The sequence below is a fragment of the Sus scrofa genome, chromosome 18 (assembly GCF_000003025.6).
Source record: "Sus scrofa isolate TJ Tabasco breed Duroc chromosome 18, Sscrofa11.1, whole genome shotgun sequence".
Classification (NCBI taxonomy): domain Eukaryota; kingdom Metazoa; phylum Chordata; class Mammalia; order Artiodactyla; family Suidae; genus Sus; species Sus scrofa.
Genome location: NC_010460.4, coordinates 14,017,036 through 14,038,040, shown reverse-complemented (window position 1 = coordinate 14,038,040; position 21,005 = coordinate 14,017,036). Strand labels below are relative to the sequence as shown.

Genomic DNA, 21,005 nt, shown 5'->3' with positions numbered 1-21,005 from the left:
CGCAGGAGGCTGCCCCTCACTCTCCAGGTGGGTCAACTAGGAATGGCAAGGGGTCGGGGGGCTTCTTACAGGGAAGACCTGAAACAGGTAGAACTTAGAGGTGTGAAACTTCTTCTCTCGTCCGTAAACAGGCACCGGCACCGCGATGTTTTTCAGGTACTGGGAAAACAGCACGATGAAGAAGATGGTCCTGAAACAGAAACAAACCACACCCAACCTGGCAAGCTGGGGCGCCTCCTGAGCGAGGGTCCAGGAAGCTGGGCCACCACGTTTCTCTGGGACTGGGTGGGAGGCAGGGGTTGTGCTGGGAGGGTGCCCATTCAGGCAGCGTCCTGCCAGCGCTGAAAGGTGGGGATGGGGGGTGTCCCTCTCAGAAGTTGCTAGTGGCTAGTGGAAAGGGGACCACTGTTCCTTGGGGCCTGAGAAATGGGCATGGCCGCTGCATAGATTCAGCAGTTGGAGCCAGTGAGGCAGGGTCAGAGGCCATTTGTCTCCCAGGTGGTTCCGCAGGTCCTTGTGGTCAGACCACGGTGGACAGAGTGAATGAGCACACCCAGGGTCATCCCTGAGTCCCTCTGAAGCTCCCTTTAAATGCTGAAGGCCTCTTTTTTTCTGGGAAGTCTTCCTCTCCTACAGCTGGCTGTCACCATCCCCTCCCCTAACAAGCCTGGCGCTCTGTGACTCATCACTGTCTCCTGGTGTCACAGGTCCTTGGATCCAAGTCGCATCCCTCTCCTACACTACAAAATGCTTGGGAGCTGGGGCCATGGACTTTACACCCTTCCCAGGTGTCAGAGGTTTACAAACATTCGCTCAGGGAGAACCTAGGAGGAGGCGGGACGGCCAGCATCAGTTGTCTGTGAACCTGCACTAAAGTGTGCTTGTACACTGCTTGTGATGAACTCATTTTCTGTGAGGGCTAATTACATCATAAATACTAAGAACCTATTCTAGGAGTTCCCGTTGTGGCTCAGAGGTAACGAATCTGACTAGTATCCATGAGGACACAGGTTCGATCCCCAGCCTCGCTCAGTGGGTTAAGGATCCAGCCTTGCCATGAGCTGTGGTGTAGGTCACAGGCACGGCTTGCATCTGGTGTTGCTGAGGCTGTGATGTAGGCCAGCCCCTAGCCTGGGAACCTCCCTAGGCCACGGGTGTGACCCTTAAAAAAAAAAAAAAAAAAAGGAAAAGAAAAAAGTAGTAATATATTCTAAGTAGCCATTTCACCACTTTTTAAGATATTGTAATATTCATGGAAGTATATGTAAACCACCAGGGTTTGCCAGCATCCAGGACTCATTCTTCTTCCCGGGTCATGTCCCCCAAAGAACTGAGAGGGCACTCCCTCCCGGGCGGGTACTTACGTGGCCGCGATCCCCCAGTGGATCCCGGCGTCATTGCCGGCGGAATCGAAGAGGGGCAGAGCCATGAGGGCGATGGTCGGAGCGATGGTCAAGGGGCCGATGAAGCGCATGAGGAAGCCTATGAGACCCGAGAAGCCCACCAGCATCTGGACACAGGAAGCGACCAGGATGGCTCCCTGCAGCTGAAAGGGAAGCGTGCGGCTCAGCACCCGGGAGCCTGTGCTGGGACCAGGGGGCCTCAGCCTGGCGCAGGCCACCGGCAACGACGGTCGCTTCAGAGGCAGCGCAGGGGCAAGGTTGGACCCCACAGGAACTGGGGGCAGGCGAGCTCTGACCTCGCTCCTCTATCCAGTCCTCTATTTCCAACTGCCTGTTGGACATTGTCACTTAATGTGAAGTCTTCCAGGAAGTAGACTTCAAGACTATCGTTATTTTTGGTCGCAACTGGGGCACGTTCGTTCCGGGGCCAGAGAGGGAACCTGCGCGGCAGGTGCGGCCGGTGCCGTATCCTTAACCCGCTGCGCTTCACCGAAACTTCCACGAGACTCGTTATGGATCCTGGCGCTAATGCGGATAACTTGTAATACTGGCATCACGCCGTAGTGTACCGAACATCTTGCTGCTTTCTTTTTCTCTGATTTCCTGCTTTCTATTGCAGATGTTGGCAGAGGTTTTCTGCAAGGGACCAGGGAGTCACTGTTTGAGGCTCAGCTGAAACGTTTCCAGACACGATGTGAACAGATGGACCTGGCTGTGTTCCAATAAAACTCCTCTGATGGGCATTGAAATCTGAATCTTGTATAATTTTGACATGTCATAAAGTATTATTCTTCCTTTGAATTTTTTTTGACTGTTTAAAATATAAAACCATTTGTAGCTTGTGGGCTATACCGAAAAGCAAACAAAAAACAGGCAACTGGCCAGATGCGGCTCATAGGTCATATAGTTCGCCAACCCCTGATACATTGACTGATGGAGTTTACTTCCCTTCTCCTTTTTTACTTTACGAATTTGGATGTTATACATTCTATTTCATCCCTGAAAACTTTCCTTGCTTTGAAGTCTACTTTTTCTGAAAAGAAAGAAGTCTGACTCCTGCTTTCTTCTGATTAGTATTAACATGGTGTTTTTGTCTCTATCCATTTACCTTTCATCTATATGTCTTTAGATTTAAGGTAGGTTTTTTCTGAACAACATATGGTTGGGTCTTGTTTTTTGACCTACTCTGACAATCTCTGTCTTTTATTTTATTTTTGCTTTTTAGGGCCGCACCCACAGCACATGAAAGTTCCCAGGCTAGGGATCGAACTGGAGCTACAGCTGCTGGTCTACACCACAACTACAGCAGCGCAGGATCTGTGACCTACACCACAGCTCACACTGGATCCTTAAGCCACTGAGTGAGGCCAGGGATCTAACCCGCATCCTCATGGGTGCTAGCTGTATTCATTACTACTGAGCCAGGATGGGAACTCCAATCTGTATTTTAATCAGCGCTTTAGACCAATGGCATTCAAAGTTCTTATTGATATAGTTGGATTAATAGCTACCAAATCCGTTATTGTTTTCTATTTGTTACCCTTGTTCTTTGTTTCTACTTTTGTCTTCCACTCTTTTTCTCCCTTTCATGGGTTTGTTTTGTTTTGTTTTGTTTTGGCTGCACCCAAGACATGTGCAAATTCCCAAGGCCAGGGATTGAACCCATGTCACAACAGCTTTTGAGCTGCTGCAGTAACAACCCCAGTTCCTTAACCCACTGCACCACAAGGGAACTCCCCTTTTGTGGTTTTAACTGAGCTTTTTATAAGATGTCATTTTCTGTCCATTCTTAGCATTCGTTATCCTTTGTTTTCCCTTTATGGTTGCCATAGAGTTTGCAATATACATTTACAACTAATGCAAGTGCACTTTCAAATAACACTCTACCACTTTATGAGTGGTGTGAGCACCTTACAGTAACAGAGGCATCCTAAGTTCTCCCACCTGGCCTTTTAATCATTGCTGTCATTCAAGTCACTTGTACATAACATACATAAGCATATAAATTTTTAGTTTTGGAGTTTTTCTTTTCTTTTCTTTTTTTTTTTTTTTTGATTTTTAAAGGGCTGCACCCACGGCATATGGAAGTTCCCAGGCTAGGGGTCAAATTGGAGGTGAGCTGCAGGCCTAGGCCACAGCCACAGCAAGGCAGGATCTGAACCGCATCTGTCACCTACAGCACAGCCCCTGAGCAGGGCCAGGGATTGAACCCACACCCTCATGGATACTAGCTGGATTCAATACCGCTGAGCCACAACAGGAACTCCTTATATAAATTTTTAAAAACCATATTACCAGAAGGTGAAGTTTAAATTGGTCTAATGTATTGAAAACTGGGCTTGCCTGCATCTCTTCCTAGTTTTCTATTTTTTCTGCTATTATTTTCTTTAAATATAGTCCTTGTTTACTTATCCTCTCCGTTACCTTTTTTTTTTTTTTTTTTTTTTTTTGGTCTTTTTGTCTTTTCTAGGGCCGCACCTGCAGCATATGTTGGTTCCCAGGCTAGGGGTCTAATCGGAACTGTAGCTGCCGGCCAACACCACAGCCACAGCAACACAGAATCCAAGCCACATCTGCAACCTACACCACAGCTCCCGGCAACACCAGATCCTTAACCCACTGAGCAAGGCCAGGGATCGAACCAGCAACCTCATGGTTCCTAGTTGGATTTGTTTCCACTGTGCCAGGATGGGAAGACCTCTCCGTTACTTCTTATATCCCAGGAAGTAATGACATTCTATTGGTCCTGTACTTGCCTCATTTTCATTGGTGGCCAGTACTGTGATGTACAGTTGGACCACTAACCATCAGTGGTTTCAAGCCTTGAGATGTGTGTAAACAAATACACCTCAGTGAAACATGGAAAATCTACCTTAAATTCCAATAGGTTAGGAGTTCCTGTTGTGGTGCAGTGGAAATGAATCCAACTAGGAATCATGAGGTTGCGGGTTTGATCCCTGGCCTTGCTCACTGGGTTAAGGATCTAGCATTGCCACGAGCTGTGGAGTAGGTTGCAGACGCGGCTCAGATCCTGTGCTGCTGTGGCTTTGGTGTAGGCTGGCAGGTGTAGCTCTGATACAGCTCCTAGCCCTGGAACCTCCCTATGCTGCGAGTGCGGCCCTAAAAAGCAAAAAAAAAAAAAAAAAAAAAAAAATTCCAATAGCCTGGCTCAGGGAATTAAACCAATCCATCAATTAATAAAGGGAGGTTGAAACTTGCAAGAACTTTCCCTTGTTTACAGCACTGGTGAAAAATATCGGACCAGCAGATGGAGCTAAAATACCACCCGCACCTTCATGGCTACTGGTCTGTTCGGCGCTGAGTGGCAAAGGGCACTCCCTTTACTTTTTTTCATAACAACTTTTTAAAATGTAAAAACCTGAGTTCCCACTGTGGCTCAACAGGTTAGGAATCTGACTAGTATCCGTGAAAGATGTGAACCAATCCCTGGCCCCGCTCAGTGGGTTAAGGATCCAGTGTTGCCATGAGCTGTGGAGTAACCAGCAGCTGCAGCTCCCATTTGAACCCTAGCCTGGGAACTTCTATATGGGGCAAGTGCAGCCCTAAAAAGAAAAAAATAAAATAAAATGTAAAAAACCATTCTTAATTGCTGGGCAGTAAAGACACAGATTACAGGCTGGATTTGGTCCAAGAGCCATAATTGGCTGAGTCCTGGTTCCGAGGACTCCACGTATCACAAACAATAAATGTATTAAATAAACAGTAAATGTATTAAAACATGGTCGTGTCTGTCACTTGGGACAGGAAGGATTCGAGTGGCACAAGGACTTAGGTAGGAGGAGAGACAAATGAATTTGAAACAGCTTTCTTCTCCCATAGTGTTAGGCCAGAGATTCTTGCCTAAGAAATTATAGTTCCTGGTAGGTGTAAGTGAAAGGGAAATCCTGCCTCTGGCATCTAGCAGAGCAGGGTAAAGAAGCTGTTGAGATAAAATTTATATTCCGAGGAAGGACAAGAAAGAAATTAAACATAAAATTCTCTCTGTGTCTTTGGGCCTCCTCGCTCCTCCCTAATGTGCAGTTAGCACATGCCTTAACCGGCGCTCCCCAGAGATGGGACAGCTCACTCCGCTGTAAAGATCAATTTTTTTTTTCTTTCTTCCAATGCTGGTGATACAACTTTTTTTTTTTTTTTGGCAGTGCCCACTGTATGCGGAAGTTCCAGGAATGGAACCTGTGCCACAGCAGTGACCTGAGCTCCAGCAGCGACAGTGCTGGATCCTTAACCCACTAGGCACCAGGGAACCCTGTGACGTAACTGCTTAAAACATTCTTTTTTTTTTTTTTGGTTTTTTAGAGGCCGCGCATGCGGCATATGGAAGTTCCCTTCCCAGGCTAGGGTCAAACCAGAGCTGGAGCTGCCAGCCATAGCCACAGCCACTGTAACATGGGATCTGAGCCACATCTTCGACCTATACTGCAGTTTGTGGCAACACGGGATCCCTAACCCACTGAGCACGGCCAGGGATTGAATCCTGCATCCTCATGGATACTAGTCAGGTTCATTACCACTGAGCCACAACGGGAACTCCAAGACTAGTATTCTTTCCCAGCTCTGCAGGCTGCTCGCTTTGTACTGCTTACCTCGAGGTACAAAGTTCATCCTTGATATTCCTGTAAAATATCAGTACGTCATCGATAAGCAAAGCTGTCTCAAAAACATCTACGACTATGTTTTCTACTTCTAGCAGGGGGAAGAGTTATCAGAGCTTTCTTCTGAAAATCTGCTTCCTGGGTTATAATCTTCAGTTTGGCATGAATAAAATTCTCATTTTTTCCTTTTTAACTTGATGGTTAATTGTATTTTCATCAACACATCCCACTGCTTATTCTTTTTTTTTTTCCTTTTGTCCTTTTAGGGACGCACCTGCAGCATACAGAAGTTCCCAGGCTAGGGGTCGAATCAGAGCTGTAGCCGCCGACCTACACCACAGCCACAGCCACGCCAGATCTGAGCTGTGTCTGCGACCTACACCACAGCTCACGGCAACGCTGGATCCTTAACCCACTGAGCGAAGCCAGGGATTGAACCTGCAACCTCATGATTCCTCGTTGGATTTGTTTCCATTGCGCCACGATGGTAACTCCCCACTGCTTATTCTTTGCTTAGTTTTAATTTGGATTTACTGAAACCTGATATTGGCTCCCCGGGGGACAGCAGAAAAAAAAACAAACTAACTAAAAACACTCAAACCACAGTGATCCGTGATTCATGCTATTGATGCTATAATAAAACTAGGCCACACCGAAGAGATACATCCTGCTTTGGAAAAGGTGGTACAACACACGGCATCTGGAGACTGACCCATCAACCTGGCAAAAATCCAGGGCCCACCAGTTTAACAAGTGAAATTCTTCAGTATGTCTTAATCAGGAACTACATGGAAAAGTTCTTGAAAGATTGAAAACCCCTGTTAACTCTGGATCTACCCTGAGTAAAAAAACGGAAGCACAAGGACTTGATAGATCAACGACATACACCCAAATCTGGGTGCACTGCTGGACTGTATCTCAGAGCCCAGAAACATGCAAAAAGGCTATTTTTGAAAGAGAAGAAAAGCAGAAGGTTCTGGCTGCAATTCACAAGGGATAGCTCAGACTGGTCCAGACTGGCATCCTTACCAGCACCTCGCTCCTGAGATATTAGAAGGGTGGGTGGCGGAGTGCACACTCCGTAAGGACTGACCCTGGCAGGTACATGCAGCTCTGCGTGGGATATTGGGTGCAGATGTGGCCCAGAGCAGCTATGCAGCCACTCTCCATTTGAAAGATCATTTCTCGCTAGTCCACTCCTGGGCACTGTTCAGAATGAGACCACTCCTGAATGGTACCAAGTAACTCCAAGATCAGAGATCCTAATCGTATTTTGGGTGACAGCTGAAAGACATTCCAATAAGGAAAGGGCTTGTCAACAGGGTTTGTCGACTAAAGGGAAGTAGTTATATTCGGGAAGAGAAGAGGCAGTTGCACAAGGAGGGGTTCACAGGATCCATGAGCAAGTGCTTTCCTGCCCTGGGTGGGCACCAGCTCCAAAGATAACCTAACTCTAGCAGCAGAGCCTTGGATCCCACCATGTGGGTCTTTGAACTCAAAAAGCACTGGCTGGAGTTTTGCTAAAGGTGCTGCTCACCCACCTGAGAAGGGTTAGGACTGGAAATGCAACATTTCAACAGAAGGACCTTGGTAGAGGAAGGCAAGCAAATCTAAGTCCAGCCAAGGGACCCAGCTACGTGAGGTACGACGGAGTGCACGCATAAATACCCAGAGTCATCCGCTTGGAACTAAATGGATTCCTGGGCTGCAACCCGTGGACTAGCAGTTTGATCTGGCAAGTGGATCATAGAAGGCGCTACTGAAATTCCACCTTTTGTGGAATAGGACGTTATAGTCAAGTCTTAAATGCTGGTGGTTCATGTCAACAGCCCATGTCTTAAAAAGAGAAGGGAAGTATGATTTTTCATGTAGTCACTAGGGCCCATGAGATGACATCTAGGGCCACAAGCCATGCACACAGTGGACTCATAGCGTGTACAATCCCACCTCTATCTGAAGCTGCTTGTGTCGCCCAGGGATGATCCCAACAGCAATGGGCACACGTGCCTTTGGTGGGAGAATGCAAGGATATATGGCCCTTCACAGAGCTGGCAGGCTGCCTGTACTGAACATTCCACAGAGAACAGGAGGGTTTTGTGTTTTTTATGGTTTTTTTTGTTTTGTTTTGTTTTGTTTTTTTTGGTGTGTGTGTGTGTGTGTGTGTCTTTTTGCCTTTTCTAGGGCCATTCCCGTGGCATAGGGAGATTCCACGCTAGGGGTCTAATCAGAGCTACAGCTGCCAGCCTACGCCACAGCCACAGCAATGCAGGATCCGAGCCACATCTGTGACCTACACCACAGCTCATGGCACCACCAGATCCTTAACCCACTAAGCAAGGCCAAGGATCGAACCCACAAGCTCATGGTTCCTAGTCGGATTCGTTAACCACTGAGCCACGATGGGAACTTCTAGAACAAGAGGTTTTAACACTTTTTGAAACTGGTATGGGAGTTCCTGTTGTGGTTCAGCAGGTTAACAACCCGACATAGTGTCCATGAGGATGTGGGTTGAATCCCTGGCCTCCCTCAGTGGGTTAAGGAGCCAGCATGGTTGTAAGCTGTGGCGGGCAACTGCAGCTCCAACTCGACCTCTAGCCTGAGAATTTCCATATGCCACAGGTGTGGCCATTGAAAAAAAATTTTAACTGGTATGGACAGTGTTTTCCGTTTGAGCTTTGCCTATGCTGCAACCAAAGCCCTGGCCTAGGCTACTATAAAGACTAGCAACCCAGATGGTCCACCTATATGAATATCAACACACATATCAAACAGCTCAAGGATCACTTTTCACAGCATGAATAGGACAGGAATGGACCAGGAAATAAGAGTATCAAGTCACTTTTTCATATTTTCTCTCACTTCCCAAAAGCAGTGAAGTTATTGCAAAATTAGAGTGTGTACCTGAAGCAAAAAAATGTGGGTGACAAGAGCACAAAGGGCTGGCTTTGCAGGGCAGGGTAGTATAAGATCAGGCCAAACATGATGCACAAAACAGAGTCACCAGTGGAACAGTTTGTAAAGGACTGGTTGGGAAATGAGAGGGTAAAGAAATCCTATTTTCCCAGCACTAGGGAGTTGGTTGAGTTCACTAAGATAGGAATAATAAGAATCAACTAAACTTGACTTGTTGGAATTCTGATGGTACTTATGGACCAGATTGGAAAGTCTGGTGTTTTCGGGATGCATCCTACCCAGTAGACAGCTTATAGTGACAATATGGTTGTTAAATCATTTGAACATCTCTTAGGAAAGGACACACAAGGAGAGTTAACAGTATTACTTTTGCTGCCCACTATTTAAAGGCTAGCAGAGAAGGAGCCAACACCTCCTCCTCCAATAGGACCAAGGAAATGGGTTAAGAAGGGCTCCCAGTGGGCAAAAAGAAAGATGGCGGCAGAAAGAACTGGCGTCATCAAAGTATAATCGAATAATCCTACTTTTGCCCTTTGCATTTAAAATGTTGGAAATAAGAAAATGATTTATCAGTCATATTTCTAGATGCATCTTCAATTTGGGATAAGGAGTGCTGGCATCAGAGCTGATTCTACCAAACTCAAGCATATCTAATAAAACTAGACCCAGAGTAGACCGAGCCATACATGAGGGCCATTGAGGAATGGCCATTGCGAAAGTAGCCAGTTCCTACAGTGATGACTGGCATACTTAGGACATGACCTGTTGCTTGAACTTTTGTGTAAGATTAAAATGAATCATGGACTACTTATGAGTTCATAGGTCATTTACATGATAATGCAATGAAAGTCATGGAAACAATGATAAATAGAAAGTTTACATTGTGATACTGTCTATATTGGGATACTGAACTCTAGTCACCAGCTAATGGGGTCAGCATAGGAGCAAAAATGCTTCCAGGTGGTCAGATGGAGCGAGATGAGGACAGTTACAGTTGACCCTAAATCATTCAATAGCATCAGAAGAGAATGATACAAGTTAACCATCATGCACTCAGCAGAGTGAGTAAAATGAAAAAGACACATGGAAAATGTTGGTGAGAATGTGGAGTACTGGGAGCTCACTCACATGTGTTGTTAGTGGGAGTGTAGACTGGAGCATGTAAAAAAATGCATTGGCTGGCATTTACTAAAGTTGAACATACCCACTGGGATGGTGAATCCTATGTGTCTGACTGAGCTGAGGGATATCCAGATGGCTGATAAAACATTTCCAGTGTGTCCGTGAGGGCGCTTCAGAAGAGATTAGCCTTCGAATTGGTGAACTAAGTAGAGCAGATGGCCCTACCCAAGGTGGTGAGTGCCATCCGATCCTTTGAGGGACCCAGGAGAACCAAACACCAGTCAGAGGAAGGGTGAATTCGCTCTCGGCTTGAGCTGAGACATCCAGCTTCTCCTGCCTTCAGACATCAACTCCTGGTTCTCAGGTATGTGGAGTCAGACCAGGACTCACACCATCACCCCTCCGCTCCCCAGCCCCCCTTCTTTGGAATGTTTTGTCAGCTCTCTTCCTTCTCATTGGTCAAGTGTGGCTAAGGAGAGGCTCTTGTTACTGTGTCTGCAGTCTTCCCTCTCCCTTTATCTTTCACATACTGAGGATGTGACCCTTACAGCAGCCATGAGGCTATGAGGATGCTGAACGTGGATTGGGCGGGTTGCAGGATGGACCCTGACTGGTCTAAGGCTTGTTAGCCTGACTCTCAGAAATATCTAGGGAAAGACGCTGCTCTAGGTCCATAGCCCTGAGTTCAGGAATGACATTGGTCCAGTTCTAGTGAGCTTGGGGGTGGCAGTGCTGATGACAAAAAGTAAGGGCTGTATTCATGCCTGAGCAAATGACCCAGGACTGGAACCCCATCATTAGAGGGGGCTTGTGTAACTCTGCCCCTGTTCCAGAGGAGGTGGTCCTGAGCCTGGCTCCAGGCCCACATATTTATGGTCAAGCTGGGAGGGCGATAGCTGGGCTTCCCGTAGAGCTCAGGTGACCTTCACTCCCTCGTACAGTATCACACCCACGGGCCATCCTTGACCCCTTTAGCCCTATGCCAGCTGAGGATGTCGGAGTCTGAGAGCTGAGTCTCCTGTCCCTGAGGGTGTGGCTGAGCTCTCTGCTGGGAATCCTGTGTGCTGGCTTCCTTCCCTATTATTTAGATAAGCCAACCTGGAGTGTGGCCAAACTTCAGAGCCTGCTTCAAGGCCAACGGTTCCTTTCCCTGGATAATACAATGGAATCAAGCAGGCTCCAGATTCCACACCCAATAAGCAGAAAGGCACAACCCTCCAAAGTGGGCGGACTAAGCAGACAGTACCCACTAACAAAATGGAAGAGGCAGGCCTGGCCTACACATCGGTTTTCCCATTCATCTGAGCCTACTTTGGGTATCTGGCAATATGGGGCTTGTGCATTGACAGCACAGGAATGTAGAAGAATGTCTGGAAAATTCTAAGTGCTCAGGAACTATGATCTGCTGCCACCACCACCGCCGTCGTCACTATGATGTGTCTCTCTTCTGGTTACAGTCCTAGCACTTAGCACAACACTTGGCAGCTATCACGATGTTCGCTGGCTTAATATAAAACAGGAGTACGGCCCCTACCCTCTCTGCCTCCCAGGACTGGCTGGGGAAGTGCCTGAGCTCCTCCTCCTTGAAATACGTGACTGTTTCCAAGCAAACCTGTTTTCACTCTCCATCCCTTCCAGCCAGCAGCCACAATCCCTATCTTGCGCATCACCCTGTTCTGTTCTCTTCATTGCACTTACAACTTCCCAAAAGTTTCCTTTTCTATTTATTTACTAGAGTGTTTCTCCCTCCCACCCTCCCCCACCACATACACACACTGGAATGCTAGTTCCATGGAGGGCAGAGTCCTGGTCTGTCTTATCAGAGCCATATCTTTTTTTGCCTTTTGTCTTTTTAGGGCTGCACTCATGGCATATGGAGGTTCCCAGGACAGGGATCAAATTGGAGTTACAGTTGCCAGCCTACACCACAGCCACAACACCACCAGATCCAAGCCGCATCTGCAACCTACACCACAGCTCACAGCAATGCTGGATCCTTAACCCACTGAGCGAGGCCAGGGATCGAACCTACAACCTCATGGTTTCTAGTCAGATTCGTTTCCATTGAGCCACGAGGGGAACTCCTCAGAGCTTATCTTAAAGCCTGGAATGCTGCCTAGTGGAAAGTCGAACAATGAATGTTGAAAAAATTCGGGAGCCCCTGTTAAGGACCCCTCCATCTCTCTCGCCCCACCCCCTTGCCCGGTTACCTCTCGGATCCTCTTCTGCCATTCCTCGGTGAATTCAGGAGAGCTGGTGTTCACCAGGCTGGCATTGAGCGTCCACTCGGGGCACTTCCAGGTAGGAAGGGAGAGCATGGCCAGAGAGGGCGCCACGAAAGCGAACGTCCCTCCCTGGAGAATGGGCAGCCTGGAGGAGGCGAAAAGAGACAGTGACCCATAAGCTCCTTTAGCGCTGGTCTGCCACTGGCCCCCGTGGGGGCTGTTTAATCCCAGGTCCTGCCTTGGACTCAGAGGCAACACATGACCCCCGCTGTTCTCAGCTTATAGGAAACGCCCGCCAAGCTCCAAGTCAGACTTGTGAACCCTGCCAGACTTCGGACAGCAGGAGAGGCGGGAAGGAAAGCCAAGCTGACCTAACCCCAGGCCCGGACGTGACAGCCCAGGAGCAGAGAGTCAGTGGCTGGGGACTGACTGGGGGACAACACAGAGCTCAGGGACACATTTAGTGGGTGCCATTGTCTACCCCAGTCGCAGAGAATCTTCCCCGGACCCCAGGATCAAAGCACAGCTCACGCAGGTAGACCACCTTCCACCCCCACCCCACACAAGAGATGCTCAGCCAAAATCTGGATTGCCAGGTTCCTCTGTGTTTTCAAAAAGGAACAGCAGGGAGTTCCCATTACGGCTCAGCGATAATGAACCTGACGGGTACCCATGAGGATGCAGGCTTGATCCCTGGCTTCGCTCAGTGAGTTAAGGATCCAGCATTGCCGTGAGCTGTAGTGTAGGTCACAGATGCTGCTTGGGTCCCATGTTGCCGTGGCTGTGGCTGTGTCGCAGGCTGGCAGCTGGGGCTCCAATTCAACCCATAGTCTGGAAACTTCCATACGCTGTGGGTGCGGCCCAGGGGGAAAAAAAAAAAGAACAACAGTCCCAGACCTCAGGCTCCTTTCATTACATGGACTGAACAGATTTGAGGTCAACTATCAGGGCATGTCCCCCATCCAGGCCCTTCTCCCTCCTGGTCAGCATCTCGCTCTGGCCTCTGTGAGAAACTCTGGCCCTCGAGACTTGTCTCCCTTCGAGGTGAACATAGCTTGGTAAGTCAGCAGCCAACAACCCTCCAGTCCCAGAAGGTCAGAAGCTTGTCTCCTATCCCTGCAGAGCAGAACTGGAGGGTGGGACACGGGGAGAGAGAGACCTCAGCCTCTTGCCTTTGGCACTAGAGCACACCCACTTCAGGCACATTTTCTTCGCAATACTAGAAGGATTTTTTTTCTTGGTCTTCATTTTAGGGCCACACCTGTGGCATATGGAGGTTCCCAGGCTAGGGGTCGAATGGGAGCTACAGCTGCCCGCCTACACCACAGCCACAGCAACACCAAATCCAAGCCACATCTGCAACCCACACCACAGCTCACGGCAACGCTGGATCCTTAACCCACTGAGCGAGGCCAGGGATGGAACCTGCGTCCTCATGGATGCTAGTCGGATTCATGTCTGCTGAGCCACAATGGCAACTCCCAAGTTTTTTTTTTGTTTTTTTATCTTTTTGTCTTTTCTAGGGCCGCTTCCCGCAGCATATGGAGGTTCCCAGGCTCAGGGTTTAATCAGAGCTGTAGCCACCGGCCTACACCACAGCCACAGCAATGCAGGATCTGAGCTGCGTCTGTGACCTACACCACAGCTCGTGGCAACGCCGGATCCTTAACCCACTGAGCAAGGCCAGGGATCGAACCCACAAGCGCATGGTTCCTAGTCGGATTCGTTAACCACTGCGCCACGATGGGAACTCCCCAATTTTATTTATTTTATTTATTTTATTCCCGTCGTGGCGCAGTGGTTAACGAATCCGACTAGGAACCATGAGGTTTCGGGTTTGATTCCTGCCCTTGCTCAGTGGGTTAACGATCTGGCGTTGCCGTGAGCTGTGGTGTAGGTCGCAGACGCGGCTTGGATCCCGTGTTGCTGTGGCTCTGGCGTAGGCCGGTGGCTACAGCTCCGATTCAACCCCTAGCCTGGGAACCTCCATATGCCGCGGGAGCGGCCCAAGAAATAGCAACAACAACAACAACAACAACAACAAAATTAGAAAATTCTGAACCTAAGTATCTCAACAGAGAAGGGAAACATGCTCGACTTATTTCATTGCAAAAGTCCCTTTTGAGCTTTTAAAACGGACAGAGCAGTCTTTGCATATCATGTGTAGAGAAAGTACATACTACAGGGACTTGGGTGTTAATTTTTGGCCATAATTCCACATGCATATTTCATTCACTCAACAAATATTTGTTGAGGACCTGCTATGCAGGAGGCACGGGTTGCCAGGTACTGGGGAAACCAGGCTGGGTGAGTTACACATTTCTTGGTCAGCCCTTCTACAAACGAACTTATCACTTACAGTCTGTTACTCTCCGGGGGTCTCTAAACACCCTACGGTCATGCTCACAGCCCTCTACCGTGGCTGTGCCTCGACAGCCCCAGCCATTGCAGCCTTACTGGGCTCCATTAGGGCAGGTGTGATTATTTTTCTTTTCCATCCCTCCAGCTCTGAGCCTAGTGCCACAAAAACCTATCAACATTGGGTTTTCCCATTTTATTTAATTTTTGAAAATTTAATAGCCATATAACAAAACCCTAACGAATGGGGTTTTGGTTGTTTGTTTTTCATTTGTGGCCACCCAGCAGCATATAGAGGGCGCTTCGAGGGATCACATCCAAGCCGCAGCGGCAGCAACGCCAGATCCTGAACCCACTCTGCGGGGCCGGGGATCAAACCTGCGTCCCAGCACTCCCAAGACACCAGCAATCCCGTTGCACCACAATGGGAACTCCACAACCCTAACAAATGTTAATTTGCATTTCATGATGTCCTTAAAGGGGTGCACTCATTTGTGTGATTTTATGTCCGTTTTTCCTTGTCCATAACTGTCAGCTATTACATAGAATTTAGATACTGTCAAAATATATTTCTAACAGTTCTTACAATGGTGAGCTTGGTTTTCATTTAAAAAATGTTTTCTGTTATTGTATGCAGGCGTTCATCCTCAACTTAGAAATTATTGAAGGGAGTACTTCAAAATTTTCAAGTAGTTCAGCACTCGTCTAACTCTGTTGGTATTGTTTTCTGTCAGTATTATTACCTGTAGTTGGGATACTGTGATATGGACGTTGTACCTTTTTGCAGTTGCCAAGAACAAGATGAATTCTCTCCGTTTATTTACTAGAGTGTATTCTTAGGTCCCACCTTGAGATTCACACAATGTATCAGTAAATTCTTCCCTTGGAGTTTCCACTGTGGCTCAGTGTACCAACCCGACTAGTTATCCATGAGGACGCAGGTTCGATCCCTGGCCTCTCTCAGTGGGTTGAGGATCTGGCATTGTTAGGAGCTGTGGTGTAGGTCACAGATGAGGTTCAGATCCCGTGTGGCTGTGACTGCAGCGCAGGGCAGCAGCTGCAGCTCCAATTTGACCCCGAGCCTGGGAACTTTCATATGCTGCGGGTGCAGCCCTAAAAGCAAAGACAAAAACAAACAAACAAACAAACAAAAAACAGAAAAAAACTTCTTCCCGCATTATTCTATATTCAGACCTTCCAATCCCATTCTCCATCCGTTCCTCTCCCTACCTCGTTTTGTTAGCATTCACCTTTCCTTCTCATACCTTCTTACTGGGACTCTTTTGAGAGACAGAAATCTATGTATATTTCTTATATTATCTGCTAGTTTATCTTTTATGCACTTTCCTGGTATGTATTTAGAGGCATGCATTCAGTGTCACTCCTAGGCTTTCATTGTTCTATGTCTCTTTTACCTTTCATGGTGCCCTTACTGTGCAGCTCAGTGCTGGTTTTTGTTGTTTTGTGGGGTTTTGTTGTTGTTGTTTGGGTTTTTTGTGTGTGTGTTTGGTTGGTTTTTTTGGCCATGTCTGTGGCATGCAGAAGTGCCTGGGCCAGGGATCGAACCTGCACCACAGCAGCAGCGACTTGAGCCACAGCAGTGACACCACCAGATCCTTAACCTGCTGCACCACCCAGGGAACTCCTCTCAGTGCCCTTCTTAATTTCCCAATTAATCTCACCTGCTAGCATGATGGCAATTCCTGTTTTTAAAATTTTCTCGTGAATATGATTCACTTGTTATCATACATGTGCCTTTTGACTTAATGTCTCGCCTGTAAAAAATAGACTGTTGATTTTAAAAGCTCATCATTTTCGAAATAGGAGAGCCATGTGAAGCATATGCAACCTGGCCTTGTCATTTTATAGACAGGGCATCTGCAACCCAGGGTCGCAGTGTTAACCAGGATGAGTGCTTGGGTTTCCTCACTTAGCACCACTGCCCTGTGACGCAGGTTAAGAGCAGGGGTAGACCAAAGGTGGGTTTGAATCCAGCTCTATCTTATCAGTTGTTGACCTAGACCTGTTACCCAGCTTCTGCAAGCCTCAGCGTCTCCTTTGATAAAATAAAGATAAAATGCTCTCCCAAGGAGTAGATGCAAAGATAAAATATACATAAGTGATTAGCACAATGCTGGGGCAGAGAAGAACTCGGCAAATAGAGTAGCTTTCATTATCACTCCCTCTGAAATGTGTGGGTACTTCTGGGAAAGGAAGTGGACATTGAAACCTTTTCTTTCTCTCCCTTTTTTTTTTTTCTCTCTTTTTAGAGCTGCACCCATGGCATATGGAAGTTCCCAGGTTAGGGATCGAATCAGAGCTGTAGCCGCTGGCCTGAACCACAGCCACAGCAACACAGGATCTGAGACTCGCCTGTGGCCTACACCACAGGTCATGGCAACACCAGATCCTTAACCCAATGAGCGAGGCCAGGGATCCAACCTGCGTCCTCATGGATGCCAGTCAGATTCATTTCCGCTGAGCCATGACGGGAACTCCCCAAAACATTTTTAATGCTTCCTTAAATAACAGATGTTCTAGGATGGGTTGGTTTTTTTTCCTAAGCTGTGGTCTAGAAGTCCCATTTCTTGCAGGTTGGTTCTGTAAGATTTGTGTCCCTTCACCCTGTACCATCTCAGCCGTATATTCTAGTCTGAAGAAAAAAACTCCCCAAGATATTGTTATCTTTCACAATAATGACTTGCATGTAAAATGTCACAATCTGCAGTCTCAGGAATGTCTCGACAGGATTGGTATTTTAGGTTGGCAAAGCCACAGAAACGTGGGGGGGTCATATCAGCATCTAAGCTTATAATGTTTTGAAACGACACAGCATTTTCACATCATTATTTCAAGGGCACTTCAGGGTGAGGAGGACAATACTGCATCGTCTGTGTATGAGGCAGCTTTAACTACATTTTATTACCACACATATCATATATACCTTTTGTATGTAATGTGTACCAGGCAGAAAAAATCTTTAACATTTCAAGTCCTTTTTCTGCTGTTAACTAGGTAAATGATTATCAGTATACATAAAATGTCTCTCTCTCATAATTATGAATTAGATTGGTCACTATTACAATAGTGAAAATTCAAAACAACTTCAATGTCCTCTAACAGGAAATGGTTAAATAAACTAGAATATGTCATATATATTCTGGAGTATGGAATACTGTATGATTTTTTAAAAAAATTTGGCCATGGCATGCAGCAGCTTGATGTGGGATCTCAGTTCCTAAACCAGGGTTTCAACCCGCAGCAGTGAAAGCACCGAGTCCTGACTGCTAGAACACCAGGGAACTCCCACTAAGTGATCTTTTTCTAAAAGTACTATAGCAGCAGTATGGTTATTGAAATGGAAAGATATTTACAGTGCATTGTGTCTGTGTGTGTGTGTGTGTGTGCGTGTGTGTGTTGTGGCAGTGACTGGGTCATGTGGAAATTCCTGAGCCAGGGATCAAGCCTGCGCCACATCAGTGCCAATGCTGAGTCCTTAACTGCTAGGCCACCAGGGAACTCTGTATTGCGTATGTTTAAAAAGGAAAGGGAGGAGTTCCCATTGTAGCTCAGCGGTAATGAATCCAACTAGGATCCATGAGGATGTGGGCTCGATCTCTGGCCTGCTCAGTGGGTTAAAGGATCCGGCATTGCTGTAAGCTGTGGTGTAGGAAAACTGGAGATGATGAAGCCAGTTTAATTTTTTTTTTCTTTTTAGGGCCACACTTGTGGCATATGGAAGCTCCCAGGCTAGGGGTCAAATCAGAGCTGCAGCTGCTGGCCTACGCCACTGCCACAGCCATGCCAGATCTGAGCCGCCTCTGCCACCTATGTCACAGCTTATGGCAACACCGGATCCTTAGCCCACTGAGCAGGGCCAGGGATCAAAGCTGCATCTTCATGGATATTAGTCAAATTCTTAACCCACTGAGCCACAGTGGGAACTCCCTCTTTGCGTGTTTATTTAGGCTCTAGACCCCTTGAACCCTAACTCCTGATTACTTGCCTCTCACAGGGTTTACCAGAAGGCCAGGCCCATAGGCACCCTCACCACTGGGATTTCAATTGGAATATGGAATTCGGCATCTTCTCTGTCACCATCATAGGTGCCCACACCATTAGGGATGAAAGGGACTTACAGATATGACACACTTCGACTCCTTCATTTTATGGATGAGAACATTGAGGCTTGGAGAGGGTGAATGACTCATCCAGGTTCCCACAGCGCAGAAGCCAGGACTAGAATTCAGGCCCCAGTCTCCAAGATCAGCCTTTTCCCATAGTTGCAGTGAAAACACGTCTCCGGTTTAAGGGGAGGGGCTTCCCCATCCATAAGAGCCTTGTGTTGGTACCTCTCCTTGGGGGGTGGGACAGGGGTGGGGCTCCTGGGTATCCAGGCAGGTGGCTGCAAGGCCTCTCTGATGCAGCATCTAACAGTCCAGGGACCCATGCTGGAAGGCGGAGAGGGGGCCTGGATTTCAGGGGCCTGAGAAACAGACCAGACCAAACCCTGTACCTCTTTGAGTCCCTGGTGGGGGATTTGGAAGAAATCTTAGTCACAGACATGCTGACAGAAGAAGGAAGAGAGAGAAGGGAAATAACCTGACAAAGACATAAGGACTCGTCCCCATCCTGGATGGAAAATGGAAGCACTTCAGCGCTGACGTATCTTCTGGAAATGACTTGCAAAGGAAGCACTTTGGGAAGTGACTTGGATTTGATTTAGGCCAGAAGACTACGCTAGGACTGAATGCTTTCTGGACGCTGCCTATGGGCGGACAGTGTGTCCTAGAAATAACTGGCCACCTCGTATCAGTCTTCACCAGTGTGGTTTGAATCGGATAATTGATAGGGAATGAATACACGATAAAGAGTAAATCCTAAGGGTTCTCATCATCAGGAAAAGAAATTTTTTTCTCTTTCTTTACTTTTTCTTTTTCTTTTTAGGGCTGCACCGGTGGCATATGAAAGTTCCCAGGTTAGGGGCCAAATCAGAGGTACGCCACAGCCACAGCAATGCCAGATCCTTAACCCACTGAGCAAGGTCAAGGATTGAACCTGCATCCTCATGGATACAAGTCGGGTTCATTACCACTGAGCCATAGTGGGAACTCCTCCATCTGTTTCTTTTCTTTGATATCTGTGAGAGATCGAAGGATCTTACTAGATTTCCGAGATGGATGCTTACGAAATTTATTATGCTAACAGCTTCCTGATGTATGTACGCCAAATCATTATGCTGCACACCTTCAGCTTGTAGAGTGCTATCAATTGCACCTCAATAAATGGGAAGAAAAAAAGAATAAATGAATATGAATTTTTCCTGCCAAGTCATTTTCTCTTAAGACAGGTCGGGCAGAAGCACATGATAGGACATGTTTTTCATTTCCCTCTGCGACTCCAGGGCTGAGCACCTATTTGGCAGAGGGCACAGGTTAGGTCAAAAACAGATCTACAGAGAACGGCCCCTTGCTTACACAGTTCCGTCTAGAGGCCAGGGAGGCGTCCCAGCAATGTGTTCACCTGCCACATGCTCGTGAAATTTGCAAAGGTAGAAGGTTTCAGGCACAACTGACTGCAGCTGCTTGTGTTATTTCAATCAAGGATCCTGACGATTGTAGACCGTAAATGTTGGGGCTAGGCCTTGAACCCCAGCCTGGCTTCCAGTCCTATGCTCCCTTAGCAAGCCAAGCAAACCTTGCGGAGACACTGGCAGGTAAAGGGCAGAACCTCTGGGGACGAGTTTTACCTACCTGACTCCTAAAAACACTTGCAGAAGAGTGCAGATGCCAGAGACGAAGAAAATGGTGCCGAGGAGGTAGCTCTGGGTCAGGGGGTCATGCTGCAAACACAGATCCTTGGCCAGGATGAAAGGCACTGCCACAAGCGCCCCCAGGGCCGTAAGGAAGTGCTGTGGGCAGAGCAGAGAGAGTAGGCGGGCATGGAGATGCTGAGGTTGCTGCTCCCCTGCCATTCCTATTCCCCTCACCAGAGGCAAGGGCTCCGCCTCTGGTCTCGGATGAGCCTGGCCATGAGCAGCAATGAGCGACAGGCAGAGAGATCCAGGAGAGCAGCAGAAGCTAGGAAACAAGAAACAGGGACCCAGCCTGAAGGTCTGAGTTTCAGGGGCAGCATCCTAGTGCTGGGAACTGATGTTCTAGGTAAGAAACTGAGGCAGGGACGCAGCACAGGAGGATGAAACAGAAACTGAGGAGGCTGCCTTAAGAATAAGAGCAAGCCAAGAGGCTCATTGCCCCCCACCCTGCCCGGCCGTGCCCACAGTGTTTGGAAGTTCCTTGGGCCAAGGATCGAACTTGCGCCACAGAAGTAAAAACACCAGCTTCTTAACCACTAGGCCACCAGGGAACTCC

The 21,005-nt window shown here is 47.6% G+C and overlaps 1 protein-coding gene across 4 annotated transcripts in view; it reads right to left on the bottom strand.

Annotated features, from left to right (window-relative positions):
- The window catches only part of LOC100525318 (solute carrier family 23 member 1-like), a 54,874-nt gene that overhangs the window by 19,327 nt on the left and 14,542 nt on the right, over positions 1-21,005 (bottom strand). For 2 of the 4 annotated variants that reach the window (XM_021078775.1, XM_021078774.1), the window contains exons 4-7: positions 20,388-20,545; positions 12,262-12,421; positions 1,365-1,546; positions 70-190 (exon numbers count right to left, since the gene is read on the bottom strand). In XM_021078775.1, the coding sequence (XP_020934434.1) occupies positions 70-190; positions 1,365-1,546; positions 12,262-12,421; positions 20,388-20,545 (621 nt within the window). The remainder of the gene's footprint in view (positions 1-69; positions 191-1,364; positions 1,547-12,261; positions 12,422-20,387; positions 20,546-21,005) is intronic. The other 2 variants (XM_021078776.1, XM_013985609.2) reach the window with 1 other exon arrangement.